The sequence below is a fragment of the Lipomyces doorenjongii genome, assembly GCF_038497915.1.
Source record: "Lipomyces doorenjongii strain NRRL Y-27504 unplaced genomic scaffold V1508scaffold_81, whole genome shotgun sequence".
NCBI classification, from domain to species: Eukaryota; Fungi; Ascomycota; class Lipomycetes; order Lipomycetales; family Lipomycetaceae; genus Lipomyces; species Lipomyces doorenjongii.
Window position 1 is genome coordinate 40,304 of NW_027118148.1, and position 20,145 is coordinate 60,448.

A 20,145-nucleotide genomic window follows, 5' to 3' on the forward strand; every position below is an offset into this window, starting at 1 on the left:
TCGAAAGGCCCTCGAACATTCTAGTGCCCTAGTTGCTGACCCGATCGCTTCGGTCAGCGATGACCACTTCGTTTCGTAACGTCCATTCAGCGCGGGACTTCTGGATAAAACATCTCGCAACTACTGGCAATTTCTCACATTACCAAATTCAGTTGCAACTGCGGCCGTCATATAGGCGTTTATTTTGTGCTGAGTAATACTGTTTACGTGGTCGTTTGTCTCGACGGCTATATCTAGCAGCTTTTCCTAGTCAACCGGCCCACTGGCTTCATAAATCGTAATTACACAGATCTCGGGATCTAGCCATATCGAAGATTTTACGCTTCCTAGACGAATAGATTTTGTCAGTCATTTAGCAAAATGGCAGCTACTAGCCACGAAGGCCTTCTTAACGTCGGTGAACACTGCGCGTTCTCTGGATGCCATAAGCTTGATTTCCTACCGTGAGTTCCCTAAAGTGCCAGCTACGACATTTCTTAAATCGATGTCTAACTGACCTAATAGATTCCGATGTCCTGCTTGCGAATCGAAGTATTGTCTAGACCATCGCCAACCGTCGTCCCACAGCTGTTCCGGGCTCAAGAAGACACCGAAATTACCGGGGCAGTCCCCTGCTTCGTCAGCATCGGGTCAACGCCTACGCAGTTCTGAAGTGCCACAAAAATGCTACACTAAAGACTGTACGACGACGATTAATACACCACTGTCACCCGCCACGAAATGCCCCGCCTGCAAGAACTTGACATGCTTAAAGCATCGTTTGAATCATTCTTGTCCAGGCGCTCCGAAACTACCTGTGATAACTACCCAAAAGACAGCATTGGCGAAATTTGCGGAATGGAAGCAGAAGCAGCAGGCCAAGGGTAGCGGTCATGTGAGCGGTGGCTCGTCGGCTACATCGAGTACGTCGGATAACGCGACATCGTCCGTTATTCCGTCATTTTTCAAGTCAAAACCAAAGGCGGAGTCCTCGATCGTTATCAGAGCGAGGGAGATAGCAGCGCTGAAGCAGAATGCGAAAGGAGACGCGCATGTCCAGCCGGCCAATCGAGTGTATGTCTTTGTGGAAAGCAATATTCCAGATTCTTCTAAGCAGCCTCGGGTGGAAATGTATTTTGGACGAGATTACTCCATTGGTAGAATTCTCGACAAATCAGCGCAACGTCTTCAAATATCGAACCAGAATAATTCCAAGAACGATGATAAGGACAGACTTAGGATATACCACGTTGAAGGTGGTCGGGTTTTACAGTTTTCCGAGAAGCTCGAATCTTGTAAGGTTAAGGATGGCGACACATTAGCTGTCGTCAAGGGCCTAGTTATGCCTAATTTATTACATTAGTGCATCATCATAGATGCGTGGTTGGCTGGAATCATGGTTTTTGGCGTTGCATCGTAAAGGTAGAGCGTGCTTGGACGTATTATATACGGCGGCGTATTTGTTGGTATTATTTTTGGCTTAACATATCACTGGATGCAACTTTCTTCGTCTTAAGTTTGAATTATAATGCCATGGTAATATCATCGAGATTAAATCCAACTTAGTATAATTTCGAGCCTAACCACCAACAATGCCTATATTAAGAAATAGAAATGCAGCTCCCTCAAAATCCACGCTGATGCACAAAATTACTGCCCAAACTACTCCTGGCGCGCGCGGTCATTTCAACTATCCATCAAAGCCATTCCCAAATATCGTACAATTAATATACACGCTCCTAAAGCAATGCAGGAACTTCTCATCATGTGCCCCAAAATAACACAATATATGGTAATAATGTACACAGATCTTCAATAGAATGCGCCAAAATCATCTTCCGCATCTTCGCTTGCCACTGAGACCGAGCTTGAACTTTCACTATTACTGCTTTCATACGAACCAAAGGTGCTGTCCATGATACCTCCAATTTGCTCAAGTTTCCAAGATTTCGTGATATTAACAGGCGCACTCGGCGGTGCATCCACAGCATCATCAACAGTAGAAGCTGAGGCCAGGAGCTGCACAAACTGTCGATATCCCTCCACGCTGTCGTCTTCCAAAACAACGGAATTCAAGACGTTCGTACCAGGCGACACAGCGAGCATATCCCTAATATTCCGTTTGCTGAAATGCTCACACCCACGAATATCCAATAATTTGACACCATGCCTCGAGGTTCTGAAATAGTCGATAAACCATGATGCTTCCAAACCCCAGATGAATCGCAAGTCCAGGTTCGTAATCGTGTGACCGAGACGCATAAGCAAGTATTCGACTGCATCACCGCACACAGCAAGGTTCCCAGATAGTGACAATCTATCTAAGTTCTCCAGGTTATCCGCTATCATATAGACTGCATCACTCTTCAATGACGAGAATGCTAAGTCTAAATCCTTGAGCTTAGCTCGGAGACTTGGGGAGCTGCATATTGCACCGATCGCCGATGGACTTATATGTGTACCGTGAAACGAGAGTGTGCGGATATTATACGTCAACAAGGCATCGTTAGATAGGCTCATGCTGAGAGCACTGCAGTTGAGTTTTGGATAATTCTCTATTTTAAGAACTTCCAGCGGTGACTCTTGTGAAGTGTCGTTGTCTGAGGTGAACTGTTCACCACGGACAGATACTCGCCCCAGCGTTAGCAACAGAGACGTAATGTCAGATTCTGCGAGGTAGTACGGGTTCTGTACAACGACTTTCTTGCTATGCTTCTGCATTTGGGAATGACAGAATGACGTTTGGGCAGACCCACCCAAATGACGAGGAAGAACACCAGACAGATCTAAATTTTGCCAGAGATGGTAATCCGATGCCGCTAGATTCCACTACATAAGGAGTAACGAGATTATGTTAACTTGTGGACCGAACGAAAGGCTGGTGCAGCATAAACACGGCGACCCAGAACCACTTACCGATCGACAAACTTGAGCGCAAATTCCAAGGTATTCCAATTCTAGATACGTAAATATCTGCAATAGACACTCATACGGTAATCGCGCAGCGGTACTGTGGGTGTCGCGGGTGTCCAGCTGCTCTACGCGAACCTGGAACGGCCGTAACGATGAAACCGATGACGTAATTGTGTACGTCAAGTCCGCGTCCATTGTCGGCAGTGCCTTTTCGAAGTCCAAATCCAAAGAGAGCGACTTTAAGCCTGTGTAAGTACTTGATCAGAGACACAAAAATGGCCACAGTGTTTGCAAAGTCGAGGACTGTCCGAGGTGTTTCACGCGAGTGTTTGTTTTGGTCCGCCGGCTTCGGAATGTTGGCAAGAATTGGGACATCGACGTGTGCGGCTCGACTAATGATTTATATGTTTTGGATTGTGACTAAGATGCGTTTGGCCTCCTAATAATTAGGTCAGTACTAACCTATGCTTAAATGTTTCGGGATGTATACTTGAGAACCTATTTTGAAGACATTTTGTACTACGTACCCGCATGCGTTCATATGACTAATTGGTATTAGTGGAAATAATGCATGGCAAAGCTAGTTTTAGTACTATGTGCTTATGTGTATGCTATGTAGGATCATCTTCTCGAGCAGTCAGTCTGAGCGAAAAGTATCAGTAGCATCACATTCCAAGCATTCACTTTGTCAGATAGTGCCAGCAAAATCATTGTCACGAGCGTAGCTACCAGATTTTGGAAAGAAAAACACGCTACCTATTTATTAAATGTCTAACAATCAGTGGTGTATTACTCAATATACAAAATTTATCCCAATTTCACAATGGAAACAATGCAGCAAATTTCGGTCTCCTTGGTGCTTACTTTTGGGAATTCTCTCACTACCCCGTATTAAGATTCATGCCGAAGTTCATAGAACCGTATCCCAGTGCAGACAAAAGTTTGGGCATTTGAGACTGTGGCATGCAAGGTGTCGGGACTTTCACTACAAACATAGGTTGTTTGATAAGACAGACTTCTGGGCTTTATGCCGGGCAGACAGCTGAACCACTCAATGTCCGCGTAATACTAGGTCGACAGGCATGCGACCCGCCATTTGACAGAGTGCAGCGTTACGACTGTGGCACTATTCCTGATTTCCTAGTCGTTGCTACGCTTCAACAAATAATCTTCAGCTGCCTATATACGGCTGTGTTGAGTAAAATTCTAGTAAACTGTCAATGCTGTGGCAATGCGTACCAATGCCTTATTTCTAACTTCAGTAAATGCCGTTACGCTTAATCATTTGGGCTAACGGATGGCATGGTCGAAATTGTGTTTGATTGTTTGCCCTCTCTGAAATTAGAGTTTGTCTCCGAAGTAAACTTAAACTTTATTCCATTTAACGTTGAGCATTCGGGTCGCTAAATTCTAATTACCGACACAAGTAATTGGCTGGCTTCACAAATAATACGACTTCCGCAGTCTGTTACGTAGCTGGAGCTAAACTGTTCCATGTTTGGTCCCACCCTGCACTACAAGTATTTACATCTGTATTGCCACGCGCTGTACATATGTACACACGCAGTTCTGCTCTATTCCGAGATTTGGTTTAGGGGGCAGAATAAGGAAGATCATTGCTACAAATTGGTCGTCTATATCCGTGGGTCTGTCAAGGAATGCGTTCTCTCCAGTGCCACCAACAGGCTAATAGATTTTCGCAGATTAATGAACCCTATATTTGTCATAGACACTGTTACAATCTGTTCAACAGAAAACTTACTGATATATTATCAGACTAATACCACAATTACACCGACAGTTACAATAATAAATTGGTACCAACGTATTCGCCATTTGCTGACATCGCATCATTAGCAACAACCAGGAACTAAACATAACTTCACAGACACCATTGTAGTATACACTGAATAAAGTACAATTTCAGTTATTTGCCTCCCCCTAATCATACATTTTTTTTTGGTATTAAAATGGAAGTGAAAGCCCACTCGACTGTGCCAGCTCAGCCATCTCCTCACTAAACCCTTCACTGGCACCGTTTTTTACAAGATAATTATACCAATCACCAATATTTAGCGAACTCGGTGCAGATCCGGAATATGGAACTTGAATGTTTCCGTACGGACCGCCATTCTCTTGGGGGTCGCCTGGTGCGCTAGTGTTGGCACCGGCGACTGAACCTGAGCTGCTGCTGGCGTTGCTGTCATCCGGAGTACCTTGATCAAAGTCCACGTCTGCAAAAAAGTCAGGAAATCCATTCGCAACCTGCGATTTCCATACCGGGGCCGCCACGTCGGGCTGGGTCGAAACTGACACAGCTGCGGTGGTTTGCCATTGTTCCGGTCCGCTTGACTTCACTGGGAACTGGCCCGCCGGGAATCGTTGTTGCGCATTCTGCTGCTGTCGTTGCTCCTGTGCCTGAAGTGCATTTACCTGATCTTCAGGAAACAATTGCGAAGGTTGGAAGTTTTCAAAGAATGATTGCGAAATTGGAGGCGAATGCGTAACAAGGAAAAAATCTGGCGGAGTCCCCGGCACGGAGAAGCTTGCCTGGAACGATGATGGCGTCGGCGGAGCAGTTGGCCTCTGTCCTTGAGGTGGAAAATACGAACCAGTGTTACTTTCAGTTCTAGATGGTGGTGGCGGCGCTGCCATCCTATGCATAACTGGCGCTGATGATTGCGCTGGCGTAGGTACAGGCAGCTGCAGAGGAGCTGGATGCGATTGCTGCGGATTGCTCGACGGTGAATTGCCTGGAGTTGATGGCAAAGATGACGTGCGTTCGTAGGTGACGGGCGGTACAACCCGAGCGGATGGTGCCACTGGCGCCGCAAATGGAATATCTATAGGCTGCCGCTTACCTGAGCTGGGAGAAAGTGACACTGAACCGCTCGATGGCAGAGTATAGCTCTGTTGTGGCATCAGCACCGACCGTTGCGAGGCGGCCTGTTGGCCAGACGGTGATTGCCTTGAGCGCTGTCCATGATGCGGCCGAGGATTTACCGCTCTGAAAATGCGATCTTTCATTTGTTTGTTTTCATTGATCTTTTCAAACAATCGTAAGATCATGCGGCCCACCATCCACGACTTGCCAACTTCTTGTAAAGCGTCCATGCAAACTTTCATTGCCCGTTGAGCACTTTCCACAACTTGCGGCGACTGCGATTTGGTTTGATAAACGAACATAATCATCGCCGAGAACAACGTGTATACTGTGAAAGCAGACACGTTTCGCAGTTCATCTGCTGCTGCCATATTTTCTGTGATTTTCGCAATCATATGAGCAGCTTGAAATGCAATACCTCGCGATGGATATGAAGTAAGATAGCTGCTACCCACTTGGTTAAGCTGTAGCTTGCTCTGAGACATATTGGTTCGGTGAAGTAAACAAAGAATCGTATAATACTGCAGATGCAGCAGAGCGTTGAAAAAGTCATGGGTGGAACGGTCATTAACGTTGTACCGAAGTTCGGCAGGCAAATTATTCATCCAAGCACCTAACGCCATGTCCGAATGTGTAATATCTGGACCACGATTCGCGATTCGTGAGTTTTCTGAAGCGACTGAAAACTGCTGACGAAGGACTAGACCCATAATTTCCGATAACTTGAGGGACTGGATGAAATACTGAACACGAAGTCGATTTGGCGGATATTCGTATGGACCAGGTCCCTCTTCTTCAATGAAATCTTCCTCGGTAAGCATAGGAACGTCAGTATCTTCGATATTGATCAGCACCGGTCGACCCAATGCAATGGCAACGTTTCGGTCACGACTCTGACTTGTGTTAGACTTTTGAAACTCCTGTCCAGAATAAAGAATAAAAAAAATACGTACGAATAGAACCCACCACAGCCGCTTCCACAATCGTTTGTCGACGACGCTCAGTTGCGAGTTCTCAACGCTGAATTTCTATTAGCCGCTGTACATAAAATACTCTGAAGTAACCGAATCGTGCATACCTTCTGTGCAAACCAAAACCCTGGGCGACACAGAGAGCTACCCTGGTCCAATAAAATACATTCTTCGTCACGTCCTCTGGACCCTCCCACCACCATCCAAGCAGCACCAAAGACTGTACAATTGATATTCGATCATCCTCATAGTTGGCATCGTATAGAGCCTTGGCCCTCTTGTATAGAGTTAGACTAGCTAGATCGGCGGAGCCATTTTGATCCATCAGGGCAGGGTTGCGACAAACACGAGTACCAGCAAGTAAAATCGACTGCAATAACAAGAGAGATGGCGGGTTTTTGGGATCATTATAGCGCCGCATGAACTGAGTCCGGTTGATCATGGGTACAATAGGATGAATTGTAGTGAAGAAGCACTCCACTAATTCATCGCAGATGTCTCTGGGAGGTAGCAAAAATGCTCCTCGCCGATTTAGCATTTCGATCTCTTCTGGATCTAATTCATTTAAACGCGCTGACCCCACTCGTAGCTCGTCTGGCAACGGATAATGACAGACTTCCGTATCGCCAGCTTTGGACTGTACCAGCAGACTCACATTGGATGACGACCCTAAATAAGCAACTCGGCCAGATCTTCGAACCGGATTATTACCAACGGCGGTATTTGACAGCATTCGAACCCAAGCATCGGCGGTGTCTGTCATTGTCTGGTTAGGTATAGCAGAAGTAGCAGCAGCAAGCCCGCCAATCTTTGTTCCCATTACTGCTGATCTATGTGGCTCCGGTTCACTGCTTGTGTCCATTTTTCTATTCTTCCGAGGCCGGCTGTCGTGGCTTTGTTCGTCATCATCATCTTCATCGTCACCATCCTCCCCAGACTGGCTATCTTCTTCTTCATCGTAATCGTTGTGATCACTACGATTATTACCATCCCGGAAGGCATTGTTTCCATGGTTGGAGTCTCCCGTTGTGGAAGTGATTGGCGAGGCTCGCATTGAAGTGTCCAGCTCAGATGTCTTTCTTTTGAGTCTAGTCCAAACTTAGTCAGGTTGTACAAGTGAGCAGCCAGTATCGATAGAACTGACCTTTTGTCTGACGCCTTCCGTCGTCGGGCGTCTGGTATTCTATAGTCACCACAGTGAGTACATTTCTAACAACATCAACCACTGTATCGCTCATACTTGCACTCGCATCCAAACGCTACACAGTTCTGCTTTTGGTTAGCGTTCGAAGCTCGATAGAAACCAGAGCAACAACAAGAACAACACAACGACGCCTAACTTACAGTGCATGGCATGCGATTCGTAACATCGCATCGAACCTATGAAATTGCGTCAAATCCTGACATACTCCAACAGGAACATATTCCCACAGAGTCCTACCTTTCGTGAGTGGCACCTATAAGAGCATTAGAATATTAGCACAATGATTCTTGCGAATCAATGAAGGCACAACTTACACTTCACAGGCGCGAGACGCCCGAGCACGACGGTAACTGACATGTTGCTTGCCCGTCTGATTCTGGTTCGAAGACGACTCCTCTTGGCTCGAGTCGTCGGCCATTAGGGGCACATAGAGCTATGAGGTTGTAGCAGTCTATGTGTTACGGAGTAAGATATATAGAAACAGTCGGAATGGCGGAATCGGGACGGTTTGGCGAATGCAGACGTCTGACAAACTTGGGAACAGATGACCGGACCTGAACGGATTCACATGCAACGCGACCGACGCTGGCGATCGCTGACCATCGAAGAATTCGGCGCCGCGTTCTCGAACGCTGCTCAGCCGCCCAAACATAGGCCCTAACCCTAGCCGCCATTTGAATTTCTCTATCCCGGCCGACCTGGAGCTTTCTTCCGCTGGTTGTTGGACTCTGGTCATGCACTTTACTGATTGATTACGGATCGTATCAGGATAATTATCGTGTACCACATGATTTATCGGCAATGACAGGGTGCCGGATTTAGCAGGTTTGTCAGGTTCATTCAAACCGAAGGAAATAATAATGTCTGACATGGCCTATACTTTGTTGTTTTGGCGACAGTCCCTCACTGACGGTTACAGAAGCCTCAAAGCTATATAAGGGCCTGCCATGACGTGGAGTTCTGAGAGCAGCGAATGATATGTGAGGGAAGCGTGTAATTGTAAACTTATTGAGGGGAGCGCTACAGCTAGGAGAGCAATTACGATACAATGACAGCATAGCTGGTAAATAGGCTTACCGAGCCGAAACGCGCATGTAGGTTTTCATATCGTGAAATCCAGAATCCAGACTTCGATGTCAGTCGTGCTTGTTCTGCATGCCACGCATATCTATATCAGTTAAGAGAGCACTGACAGTCATCCATCCACCGGAGTCCCTAACCAACCCATGCTTGAAATATTGAGCCGCACTATATAGCAACTTGTCCCGGGACTGTAAATTTGTAACCGACATAGGCACATTTTGTGGCTGCATTTTGTGTTTGATGCAGGCATAATGAGGCCCAGCAGCCGTAGCGAATATTTAGTACAGTTCATCTACCGAGGACTTGTGTCACGCTGCGTTCCGGCATCTCGACGATTCCGGACCATTCCGACTGTTCGAACATATCTTCTCGTGACTAATGGTCGATGCTTGAATGGAAGGTTATATAACTGCATCTCGAACGGTGACCGAGTATTTGGTAGCAACAAGTCGGTTCTAAAACGTTTACTCAGTACTAATGTCCGCGACAAGAAGGAGGACATTGCGGATAGAAGTATGTGTTACTCGAATCATCTTGTGTGTTGGCAGAAACTAATTTGCTATAGCACCGTTGGAGCAATATGACTATCTTGTCGCCATGGGGCAGCTTCGAGACGATTCTTTCCAACGTGGTATCGTGTCGTTACTTGTGGATCTTCACAGTGCCATCAAGAATTACCACCCGCCTCCCATTGAATACCCTAGTATAGACGACTTGAAGCCGAAGAAAGGCATTTTGGGATTGCTATCGCGACATAAGCCACATTTTCAACGTAGGATCTCACCAAATGACATTCCAAAGGGAATTTATCTGTACGGGGATGTTGGCTGTGGTAAAACGATGCTCATGGACATGTTTTACAGCACAATTCCAGCAACAGTCCTTTCGAAACGGCGTATCCACTTTCATGCGTTCATGCAGGATGTTCACAAGCGTTCTCACGCGTTGAAGATGCAGCATGGTTCAGACTTTGACTCAATTCCTATGCTGGCCGCTGCGCTCGCGGATGAAGCACGGGTATTGTGTTTCGATGAGTTTCAGGTAGTCGATGTTGCAGATGCGATGCTTCTTCGGCGTCTATTTGAAGCTTTGGTACATCACGGTGTAATATTTGTAATCACATCAAATCGTGCACCTGATGATCTTTACAGGAACGGAATTCAGCGGCAATCGTTCATTCCATGCATCGAGCTGATTAAGAAACGCTTACATGTCATCTGCCTTGACTCGCCTACGGACTATCGAAGGATTGAGCGTCCATTGAAGAACGTCTATCACTCACCATTAGACGAGAATGCCAAGGAGCACGCTAAGTTGTGGTTCGACTACTTCGCCAATCCTCGCGACCCGCCGCATCATGTGATACACACTATCTGGGGTCGCGAGCTTCATGTTCCGAAAGCATCAGGCAAGGTCGCGCAATTTACGTTCGAGCAATTGTGTGGAGTGCCGATGAGTGCGGCAGACTATCTAGAGCTGGCAAGAAATTACAAGGCGTTTGTGGTTACTGATATTCCTATTCTAACCTTGGACAACAAAGACAAAGCTCGACGATTTATCACATTTTTAGATGCAGTTTATGAAAGCCATGGAAAACTGGTGGCTACATCTGCAGTCCCATTCTCTGAGATTTTGGTTGACAATAGCCATGATTCCCGAAGGCCCAAAGAGATGGACCACGATATGCTGGATATGATCGGCGAGATGGGGTTGAACAGTGACACATTGAAAAGCCTGAATTTGTTCACGGGAGATGAGGAGGTTTTTGCATTTTCTCGAGCTTTGAGTCGCCTACAACAAATGTCCAGTGCACAGTGGGTTGACGCTGAAGATTAATTAGACTACAATAGCATACGCATGTGTAGATAGAAGTATGTAAATTAGACTCAGTACTAGTATTAAGTGCTGAAGAATATCAAATCCATGTTGTTATAGTCTCAGTAGGTACAAATTGGTAGCTTCTCGCCTTTCTATATACATTTATCACTATTGACAAGTCGGACAGACAACTGTTTGGACAATAACATCCTCATGAAATACGCCTGTTATACAATACCTACACAACCATCCCTCATAAATTATCGTTCTATTTAATATCCCATTTTCCAGTATTTCTTCATCTTGTTAACCATCTGACCGTAGCTCTTATTGAACAGTTTCTGTGTTCGTTCAATCCTTAGTCGTTTCCTTCTGGAATTCGGTTTCTCAAACGATTTGTAGCGTAGTGTCTGAGCGTGAACCTCATTAGCCGTCACTAGACGTCGCAGCTTCAACAACTGAACTGGCAATAGTTCTGGGCTAGCAACTTCGAATGACCGGCCGGCATAAGGACCGACTCGAGGCATGGAGCCCAAAGTGATATAGCGATGAACGGTGGCTTGAGCAGGAGTGGCTTCTCCTTGTGCCGGCGTCTCTAACGGTTCACCAACCGGTTTCGATCGTACTTCATCCTCTTGGACGCTATCTCGCAGAAGCTGTATGGCATCGACTCTCTCATTTGGAACTGAATTGTTTGATTCCGTTGCAAGCGAAGGGACACCAGAACTGAATAAGCATCGTGAGTTAGCAACCTGCGGTCGTAGAAAACGGGGCAAATTGCCACTCCGTAGACCTCGGACAAAATTCCGTGCCATCGACATCTTGTACTGCGTTAATGATGATTTCGCAACACTCTAGGTGCTCATATTGTAAATAATTGTCGTGGAGATTTTGCACAGAAAAAGCCCGGAGCCTTAACTACACAGTCATTATCATGTTTACGGATGTAAATGCGTGTATATTGAGAATGCTGTGTCTAAGGGGTTGGGGTTAAAGCAGATTCTATACCAGTTCTCGCGTTAAGAATCGGCGCTAGTTTACAAGTTTTAACTATGCTAAGACTCCATCACCAGGACTTTCGGGTTGAAGTTTTGTTCGTTGTTCGTGTTTACTCGTGAAATTATGTCGCATTTTCAATATTCTTCAAGTACGTCTTGTAGATCCTGCCCTTTTCATTGACTTCGAAAACTGATGTTTGATGCTAGCACGATACGATTCTGCACCAGGTGGATCACAAGCCGGTCCTTATCCGATTCCACACGGTCCAGTATCTCAACCACCTCCTGGCTTACAACCTCCAGGAACGTTTGGACTCCCCAGCGGGCCGCCTGGAGCTTTCCATACTCCGCCAGGTGGCTTTCCATTCCCAGTTCCACCGCTCCTTCATCCCAATGCCGCGACGCCAGCAGTGTCAATGGCAATCCCAATTCCAAGCGTTATATCACGGCAAGCGCAAGGATCAATACCGATTCCAAGTGCAACGAGCGCGTCACCACAGCCAGCAGATGTACAGCCTATTATTCCGCTGAAATCATCCTTTTTGACAGATTCAAGTTTACGGCCGTCCACTGGCGACGAGCAACTTCGCACAATCTTCATAGGCTCTATTCCTGCAGAACTAGATGATTTTTGGTTGGGCCGGTTGTTGAAGGCAGCAGGTTCCTTGGTGGGCTGGGTGAGAATCAAAGACGCCCTCGGGAAACCTAGAGATGTCGCTTTGGCAGAGTATGAGGATACCGAGATCCTGGGTGTCGCTGTAGAGGTGCTGCGTAATATGGAAATCCCTGTAGTCGAGATTGAGGAAGGCGAAGAGGTGGAAGATGAGTCACAAGCTGATCGGAAAGTGGCCAAGGTGATTGTAAGAATATTACTTCAATTGGCTCTGGAGTATGCAGCTAATGTATGCGAACTTAGATCAAATATAGCGACAAAGCGAGTGCTCTTCTAGAGCACCAGAACCGAGAGAGTCAAACTGAGGCACTCAATTCCGCCAGAAAAGCCGTCAATGACTGTCTCGAAATATGGAAGGATCCCATCAAGCGAGCTGAAGAACGTGAGAAAGCTGTCAACGAAAATGAAGAAGATGGTGAAGATCGGGATGCACCTCGTATTGCGACTGGAGGAGACGATGATCTTACGGATCTGCCACCCGAACAACGCGTAGTCGTCGTGAAGGAAATTGCGGCGTTTAGAGACCGTGCGAATCAGAGAGAACGTGAGCGTATCAAGCGGGAGGAAGAAATCGAAAGGCAGCGGTTGGAGCGGATACAGGCTGAAAAGCGACGGAACAATGCTACTGGCGAATCCCCAGTTCCTCCTAGTATGCCTGCTAAGATGCGAGAAAGGTCGAGTGGATATGGTGATCCGGTCGCGTTCAGTAAGGGGTCCAGTAGAGAGGAAGAGGACTTGTCCGGTCTTGGCCCAGATGCTGAGACACTGTCGGATGAGGCTTTAGAAGAACGACGACGGGAAAGGAGAGAAGATGACTTAGAGGCTAAATTTATAGAACGGGAAAGACGATATCTGCGAGAAGAACGAGCACGCATATCTAATGCAGAGCGAGAAATGCATCGCGTGGAAGATGACCAAAAGCAGTATATGCATCGGAGAGATGCCATGTTTAGGTTTCTTGCAGAGTGGGATGACGATCGAGAAGAACAGCGACGATCAGAGGAATACTACCGCGACAGGTCGACGTGGCTACGAAATAGGGCAGCGTTTAGAAGTCGTGAAATCGAGGCCGACGAGCGTGATGCTGCCATTGAGCGGGCCAACCAGCCTGAGTCGGAGAAGCTTGATGCGGCAGCTTTGGCAGATTCGTTTCTTGAGCAACAAGTCGCCGAATTCAACTTACAGACCAGTGGCCGCCGAGAGCCAACCCCGTCGACTGCCCCTGAGACGAAGAAAGAAGAGCTTAGACGAGACGCTGGCCCTATTCGAATGGCGTTTAAGAAAGAGGAAGCTCCCAAGGCTGCTCTTGATCACAAACCTATTTCTATTGGAATCAGTCAGCCAAAAGCAACAGCGAGTGGATTCAAGGTTGCGTTGGGTGGTAAGAAACCAGAGGCCAGTACGAAGAAGCCAGAAAAGAAGGCGTTCATTGATGATGAAGATGAAGTTACAGAGTCGAAACGAAGGAAGCTAATTCCGCTTTCGTACGATAAGATTGAGGGTAGGAAATAAGGTATTGTGTAGTATAACTTTGGCATGTTAAGGATTGTATATTATCAGGAAACTATGTATTGCTACCGACGTACGAGTCATTGAAATGTACCGGTTTCTCTTAGCAGATGACTGAGTCGGTTGTCGTAACCTGTAATTCTTAGCTTTTATTTATCGGATGTGGCATGACTTCACTTTTGTCCGTCGAATAGTTAGCAGTGATACTCCGGAGAGTGGTAGACTACCGCGGCCACGTCCCCCGACGATCAAATTGAGTCAAGAACCGATTTGTTAGCACCGGCGCTGTGTAGGTATCCATTTAACGTTCTGCGAAATTTGATAGTTGGCTTTATTTGATACCACCTCACAAAAATAATCCATCCCAAAATGCAAGTCTCTATGCTACGTCATCCATTTTTGTTTCTCTCATTTAGCTTACTCCACCTTGGCGTCACTCGAGTCAGCGCCGAGATTCGCTGGTAGAACCGGCGGCGGCGCTAGTTTCTTCACGGCCGGTTCTCTAATCATGCAATACACAGAGCAAGTTCTTGGAATATGAGTAGATGCAATGCGACATTTGTCTTCTGATGCATTACTGGACGGATTCGTGGCTAATGTTCTCGTTAAAACTTCATCTCTTCTCATTCGTCCACCTTCCGCATACGATTTTGTCGGTGTCTTCCGATTGCGAATATTAAAAGAGTCTTGCTGACGATCAAGTAATCGCAATTCGTGCACTAACTTAAACCGAAATTTCTCACAAAACTTCAAGAATTTCGGAGAACTCGTTTCGACGTAGATCGGAAGGTTTTGAGTATCAGCCTATAGTTGTTTCAGTGTAAGGTCAAATAATTAATGATATCATCCAGGCTTTACCATGTCCAAGCCGTACTGTAAAAGTTGAGAACCAATACCCTCATTTCTGAATTCCGACAAGACCCCCAAGTTCTTAATCGTCAAATATCGCCGTCCCTTGAGCAATTTCTTAACAATTTTCTCTCGCGAACGCCTATATATACTGTATCGATTCTCATCCACCACTCCACCAGGAATGTGACACTCTACGGAATAGAGATTTCCATTTTTCAATCCCCAGCATAATTCCTCAAGCATTGCTATCAATCGTCTGTGTGCCGTTTTTAAGTCAAATAGGAACAAGTGCCATGAGTACGAATTCTCTGGTGACACACACCATAGAGCAAATCCAGCACATCCTTCGATTTCTTGGATAACCTGATGAGATTCAGAAGATCCGAAACCCCCCGTCACAGTATCGGATGAGATTACGGCCGCACGGAGAGTAATATCTCCTTTCACTGCGGCCCGCCGCAGTACAAGCTGCTGTGACTTCTTGTAATATTTCTGTATTATAGCGGACGTTTCTTTGTCATTAATTGTGAAACCCCGGAGATATTGACATAGGGGATCGTTGGTAAAAACATGATCGACCAAATTTTGGCATTGAGAGATAAATTCTACTACTCGTGAGTGCTAAGCAGTAGTAAGGTCTCGCAAACGGCCTACCGTCAGTAACTCGATATATTCTCGTCGAAATCTTCCTTCTAATTCTACACGCATCTGGTTCATTTAATGGCGCATCCTTATTTTTGAGATAGAGGCCGCGAGTAAACGATCCTGCCGCCGATACGCGGCCGTGTACCCCTAACGGTGCTGCAGCCTTTCGTGATTCTATGACAAGACCTCCCTTTGCCGCTCTTGACACCCGTCGATTCGTGCTCGGCCGTGGGCGATACAGAGCCACAGCCTTCTCATTAGAATTCTGTATCCCCATCGACTTCATTACCTCAGCATTGCCAATATCGGGATTAGCCACACTTTCTCCCAATGTGACAAAGGTCTTCTCGTCTATGTGCTGTTGGAGATGTCGCGAGAGTCGCAATTGAGATTCATCAGCGTCGTCCTCTCCTTCGTTGGCAGCCGGCATCTGCGACTTCAATGACGCTTTACTCTGGTCATTACTTTCCATCTGTTGCCGAAATAAAAATGCAATTATTGAATTCATTGTCGTATAACAAGATCTTGGTAGATGCCGCAGTAGATTATTAGTCAGCGCATCCAATGCTCTAATTTGCTCGTCTCCACGCGTGCAACCTGATCACAGTCTACGTCCAATCGAAAATGCCTGGTAGGTTTTTCCTCTCATTTGGCTCAAACCGCTCGACAATATTGATAATTAAGCAGTAATGTTTGGCATGTCTCCAAGCATCATGGTGATTACTGCGGCTCCGAATCCGCAACCAAGGTATGCGAGGCAGTGATTTCAGCCGCACCTTATCTGATAAGTATACCATACATCGTTTAACCGTCTTTGTGTTAAAACACTTCGATATACTATTCATACTAACGAATCTAAAGTGACCAACATAGAATACAAAACCGGATAAAGCAAAATAAATCATTAATGACTCCGCCTTTCTTACCAACCAAATAGGTACCAATAATGTACAAAACCATTACATCATATTTCCTAAGCCATCAAGGTTCCCACAACCTTCCAAATATAGCCAATGTAGTGGGATCATTTTTTCTGCTCCGCCTGCTGCTGAGGCTGCCATGGAACGTACGGCCTCTGTTCTTCATAAATAGGAGCAGGCAAACGACGGGGATCGGCCTGTGGTTCCATCACGTCACGATGTACTCTTGGTCCCATTCCGTTCTGTACCGCTCCATTTTGCTGCGCAGCATGTTGGCTGCTCATAGGCGGATCAGGGGGGGATGTGAGAACATGTATCACGCTGATTCGATTACCCTGGTCCGTCTTGACGTCCATGGGCCGCTGAGACTGCCATGCGTGCGGCTCCGTTGACTGCTCTGCTTGAAGTGGCTGCGGGAGCAATCCGTCACTGTCCGGCTGAGGTACGTAATGCTGCGAAATGCTTTGACGTGGCATGGTACTACTGTACTGCCCATCGTATGGAATACCGTAGGCATTCTTACTGGATCTAGGAGGATGGTTGTTCTGTGGCATCATCCGGCTATTGCGATACATCGTCATATTTGGCCGCTCATCCGGAGCTGCATCATAAGAAAGTCCGTGAAATCCGTACTCCTCTGGCTGGAACTCTTCAAATTTATTTGCAGACGGTGTGCTATTCCCAGTGGTAGTATCAGCAGTCATTTGTTCATTCGGCGACAGCCAGTCCTGATCCATAGCATAATTGCCATCAAATCCGATGCCATAAGAGTCGATGAACCACTTCATGCTATCGATGTCGGCAATAGCAGTCCCACCAAAGGCAGAATCGAAAATACCCTCATCCGTTCCTCCTTGTGCAGGCGCAGCTGCGTCGGAAACAATGGTATGGGTTACGATAGATTCGCCGTCAATACTCGTCGGTTGCGACGACGCGCTGCCATCTGCAGACACCAGCCCATACGAACGCTGTTGTGCAGTGGACTGAATAGACTGCATGTGCTCCGCATGTTTCTTCTGAATCTCGTTCTCAATCTGATTACACAAATGTACGAGTGCAGTAGCATATTTGCCAGCCATATGTAAATCATCAGGTGATGCTTCATCCAGTGTAGTGGCCAGTCCTCGTATGACCGAGAGCAGATCCAGTTGCCGATCTTGCGGAGGATCCCGTTCCAGCGCCAAAACCTTTGCCAGAAAGATAGCAGCATGCACAGCGCGGACGAACCACTGAATTGGAGCCCATTTTAAGAGACCCATTTGATGCACGCGTTGCATTACATAAATACACTGCTGAGCCGCTTGAGTTGCAAAGAGAATATAAAGTTCCGCAAGGGATTCATCAAGCTGACGATGACCTGGTGGGGACAGTGCTAGAGAGTAGATGTACAGCTCCGTATAGTGAAACTCCAATAGTAAGCACTCACTTTCGAGGCCATCATCTTTAAATAGCAACTGATACTTTGCGTTCCACGCCAACAACTTCGATCTGAAATATTTGAGCAACGGCAGGTAGTTCTGGGAGTTCAAAATCTTGTGCATGGATCCCGGAGATGAATATAGACTTTGATGAGCAAATGACAGAATTCTCAAAATATCCAGCTTTGCGTTATCTAGGTGCGAGAAGGTGAGCGATGGCGTTTCTTGGAACGAATACGATAACATTGATGGCCGACCTAATCGCAGAGCAAGTGTAATGTCGGAGTAAAAACAGGCGAGACAGAGTTCGCGCCACTTCGAGAATAAATTCATATCCTGGGCCAATCGAATCGCGACACCGATCATCATCCACGCCATACGATCACTCCGTCGAGCAGCAGCAAATCCACCATAGCCACCGCCTCCCTCAGGACCGCGTCCATCCTCATCATTGCTTGGCAGATTTGTCGGATTAGCATAATCACCGATACGATAATGAACTGCACGAGGATTCCATTGTGAAAGTAGTAAAAACGCAAGAACTGTAGCAAGAGATATACTACTGGCTTCTGCCCAAACTGTTTGTGAGATCAGACTCTCGCCATATGTCCAAATTGCTGAGTGGATCTGCTTTGACCGTGGACTGTTACCAGATGTAGGAGGATTCTGCGGATCGACAGAAGGATCAGGTAAGTCACAATAGCGAGATGCGAGGGACAGAATCGTGACGAGTAGTATGGGATGAGCTGCTAAATTGTTCGGAGGCTGTAGACCCGGAGGAATGTAGGGATAGTAGGGATGCAGCGTTTCGAAAAAACTATCTCGTCAGTACTTCAGGCAGACCCATCCCAATATTGATCAGCTCACAATTTTAATAATATCAATATTTCTTCTTCTGTAATCATTCCCTTCTGCACGGGCGCGAACTGGCTGAGTTTGGTAGATCGGAAAGTCCATCGAGCATGTGCATCTCGGACTTTGACACGCTTTGCCTGTGGAGCACCATTGCCGCTATTCTCCAGCGCTCTTTCCCGTCGATCTTTTCCTTCAGCCGTGTCAGCCACATGAGCCAAGATATTCAACGCATCAGCCGTCGTATGTAATCCATGGTCCTTGATCAACGAACCGGTGATATGCTGCTGCCGTCCCTGCTTCTTCAATTTGTCCAAGTTCTCCCCGATGCCCTGCGCGGTCTGTCCTTCATCATATTGGTCATCCTCATCATCGTCGTCATCGTTCATACTTGCACTTCCTTGCCGCATATACGACTCCGAAATCTGCTTCGCTTTTCCGGCGGCGACATTCTTCGCGCCGCCCCGACGGCTTGGGACAAACTCGCATTTACGGCCCTCTCGCTTGCACCTAGCACATGGTGGCTCAGAAGGATGCTCAAGCGAACCAAGATCGCACTTGACCTTTCGTTCGCGACAATGCAAGCACGCCTTATATGACCTGCGAAACGGGAAACTCCCTCTCTGAGGCGTGCTCCCGTCCGAGCTCGATTGCCTCTCAACGGTGGAATGGCTGTCGGACGCCGCGGCACCATGCGATAGCGGGATATTTTCCTGCGAATAAGGCGGAATTGACACTGGCGACAGTTGATTCGGATCCATTGACCTGATACAATTGAACGCTGCTTTCGCGGGGAGAAATGGAACAAGTCTCAGCTATTGTTTCCGACAAAGTGCTATAGTTTATTACCGGAGGGGCCGCTATGTGCCGGTGGACTCGTTGTTAACCGCACTGTTTATTCATAGCATTTGAACTTTATTTGTCAGAACCCGTATTTCCTACATTCGACTTTGGCATAATGTCGCTGGTGTCAACCGTATAGCTGATTTACGTCGACAACGTTCATAAGAAAAATATTCAAAATTTATATAACAAAGCAGAAGATTTTAAGAAAAGTTCCATGCATGAGCAAAGAAGTGTGGAAAGGATAACGTGAGGTAAGGGTACTTAGCCCGGCGACCAAATAATGGAATTCTTGCGCACCGCCACTTTCAAGCGAAGATCCTCTGATTGTGGCTCTGGAGCAATTCATATCTCGAGCCGACTACAGCCGGCATGAAAGTCATCGACAGACCTTAGCATTTGCAAATATCAACTGCTGTCCGAAATTGGTTAGGGGTGTTCACGAATAACGAATATATTCGTATTCGTACGAATATTCGTAATTCGAATACGAATAATTGAAAATATTCTGCTTACTAATGCGAATACGAATAAAATAATTTTATTCGTAGATTATTCGTAATATTCGTAAAATTAAATACCA

General features: G+C 46.5%; 8 protein-coding genes across 8 annotated transcripts; 3 read left to right on the forward strand and 5 right to left on the reverse strand.

Moving 5' to 3' along the window:
• The first annotated feature begins 91 nt into the window (after positions 1-91).
• V1508DRAFT_425435 (uncharacterized protein) lies at positions 92-1,575 on the forward strand. Its single transcript, XM_066941433.1, has 2 exons — positions 92-443; positions 505-1,575. The coding sequence occupies exons 1-2, from the start codon at positions 361-363 to the stop codon at positions 1,340-1,342; spliced, it is 921 nt and encodes a 306-aa protein (XP_066793192.1). The 5' UTR covers positions 92-360; the 3' UTR covers positions 1,343-1,575.
• On the reverse strand, positions 1,509-3,309 carry V1508DRAFT_425437 (uncharacterized protein). Its single transcript, XM_066941434.1, has 2 exons — positions 2,896-3,309; positions 1,509-2,808 (listed from the first exon to the last, which is right to left on the reverse strand). The coding sequence occupies exons 1-2, from the start codon at positions 3,085-3,087 to the stop codon at positions 1,792-1,794; spliced, it is 1,209 nt and encodes a 402-aa protein (XP_066793193.1). The 5' UTR covers positions 3,088-3,309; the 3' UTR covers positions 1,509-1,791.
• Positions 3,310-4,605: 1,296 nt separating this feature from the next.
• V1508DRAFT_425441 (fungal-specific transcription factor domain-containing protein) lies at positions 4,606-8,529 on the reverse strand. Its single transcript, XM_066941435.1, has 8 exons — positions 8,266-8,529; positions 8,189-8,204; positions 8,092-8,127; positions 7,988-8,016; positions 7,892-7,930; positions 6,855-7,835; positions 6,730-6,796; positions 4,606-6,669 (listed from the first exon to the last, which is right to left on the reverse strand). Exons 1-8 carry the CDS (start codon positions 8,367-8,369, stop codon positions 4,858-4,860), a joined length of 3,084 nt encoding a protein of 1,027 aa, XP_066793194.1. The 5' UTR covers positions 8,370-8,529; the 3' UTR covers positions 4,606-4,857.
• A 637-nt stretch (positions 8,530-9,166) lies between these two features.
• V1508DRAFT_392080 (AFG1-like ATPase-domain-containing protein) lies at positions 9,167-10,979 on the forward strand. The gene is made up of 2 exons (XM_066937949.1): positions 9,167-9,547; positions 9,600-10,979. The coding sequence occupies exons 1-2, from the start codon at positions 9,286-9,288 to the stop codon at positions 10,868-10,870; spliced, it is 1,533 nt and encodes a 510-aa protein (XP_066793195.1). The 5' UTR covers positions 9,167-9,285; the 3' UTR covers positions 10,871-10,979.
• On the reverse strand, positions 10,891-11,825 carry V1508DRAFT_425445 (mitochondrial 37S ribosomal protein bS21m). Its single transcript, XM_066941436.1, has one exon. It carries the CDS (start codon positions 11,671-11,673, stop codon positions 11,125-11,127), a length of 549 nt encoding a protein of 182 aa, XP_066793196.1. The 5' UTR covers positions 11,674-11,825; the 3' UTR covers positions 10,891-11,124.
• Positions 11,826-11,904: 79 nt separating this feature from the next.
• On the forward strand, positions 11,905-14,315 carry V1508DRAFT_457936 (uncharacterized protein). The gene is made up of 3 exons (XM_066942698.1): positions 11,905-11,999; positions 12,058-12,710; positions 12,767-14,315. Exons 1-3 carry the CDS (start codon positions 11,975-11,977, stop codon positions 14,033-14,035), a joined length of 1,947 nt encoding a protein of 648 aa, XP_066793197.1. The 5' UTR covers positions 11,905-11,974; the 3' UTR covers positions 14,036-14,315.
• On the reverse strand, positions 14,243-16,037 carry V1508DRAFT_452211 (uncharacterized protein; the record flags this gene model as incomplete). Its single annotated transcript, XM_066942516.1, has 3 exons — positions 14,243-14,836; positions 14,891-15,489; positions 15,539-16,037. The coding sequence occupies 3 exons, from the start codon at positions 16,035-16,037 to the stop codon at positions 14,450-14,452; spliced, it is 1,485 nt and encodes a 494-aa protein (XP_066793198.1). The 3' UTR covers positions 14,243-14,449.
• A 277-nt stretch (positions 16,038-16,314) lies between these two features.
• On the reverse strand, positions 16,315-19,611 carry V1508DRAFT_281961 (uncharacterized protein). Its single transcript, XM_066936523.1, has 2 exons — positions 18,735-19,611; positions 16,315-18,684 (listed from the first exon to the last, which is right to left on the reverse strand). The coding sequence occupies exons 1-2, from the start codon at positions 19,478-19,480 to the stop codon at positions 16,554-16,556; spliced, it is 2,877 nt and encodes a 958-aa protein (XP_066793199.1). The 5' UTR covers positions 19,481-19,611; the 3' UTR covers positions 16,315-16,553.
• Between the last annotated feature and the right edge of the window lie 534 nt (positions 19,612-20,145).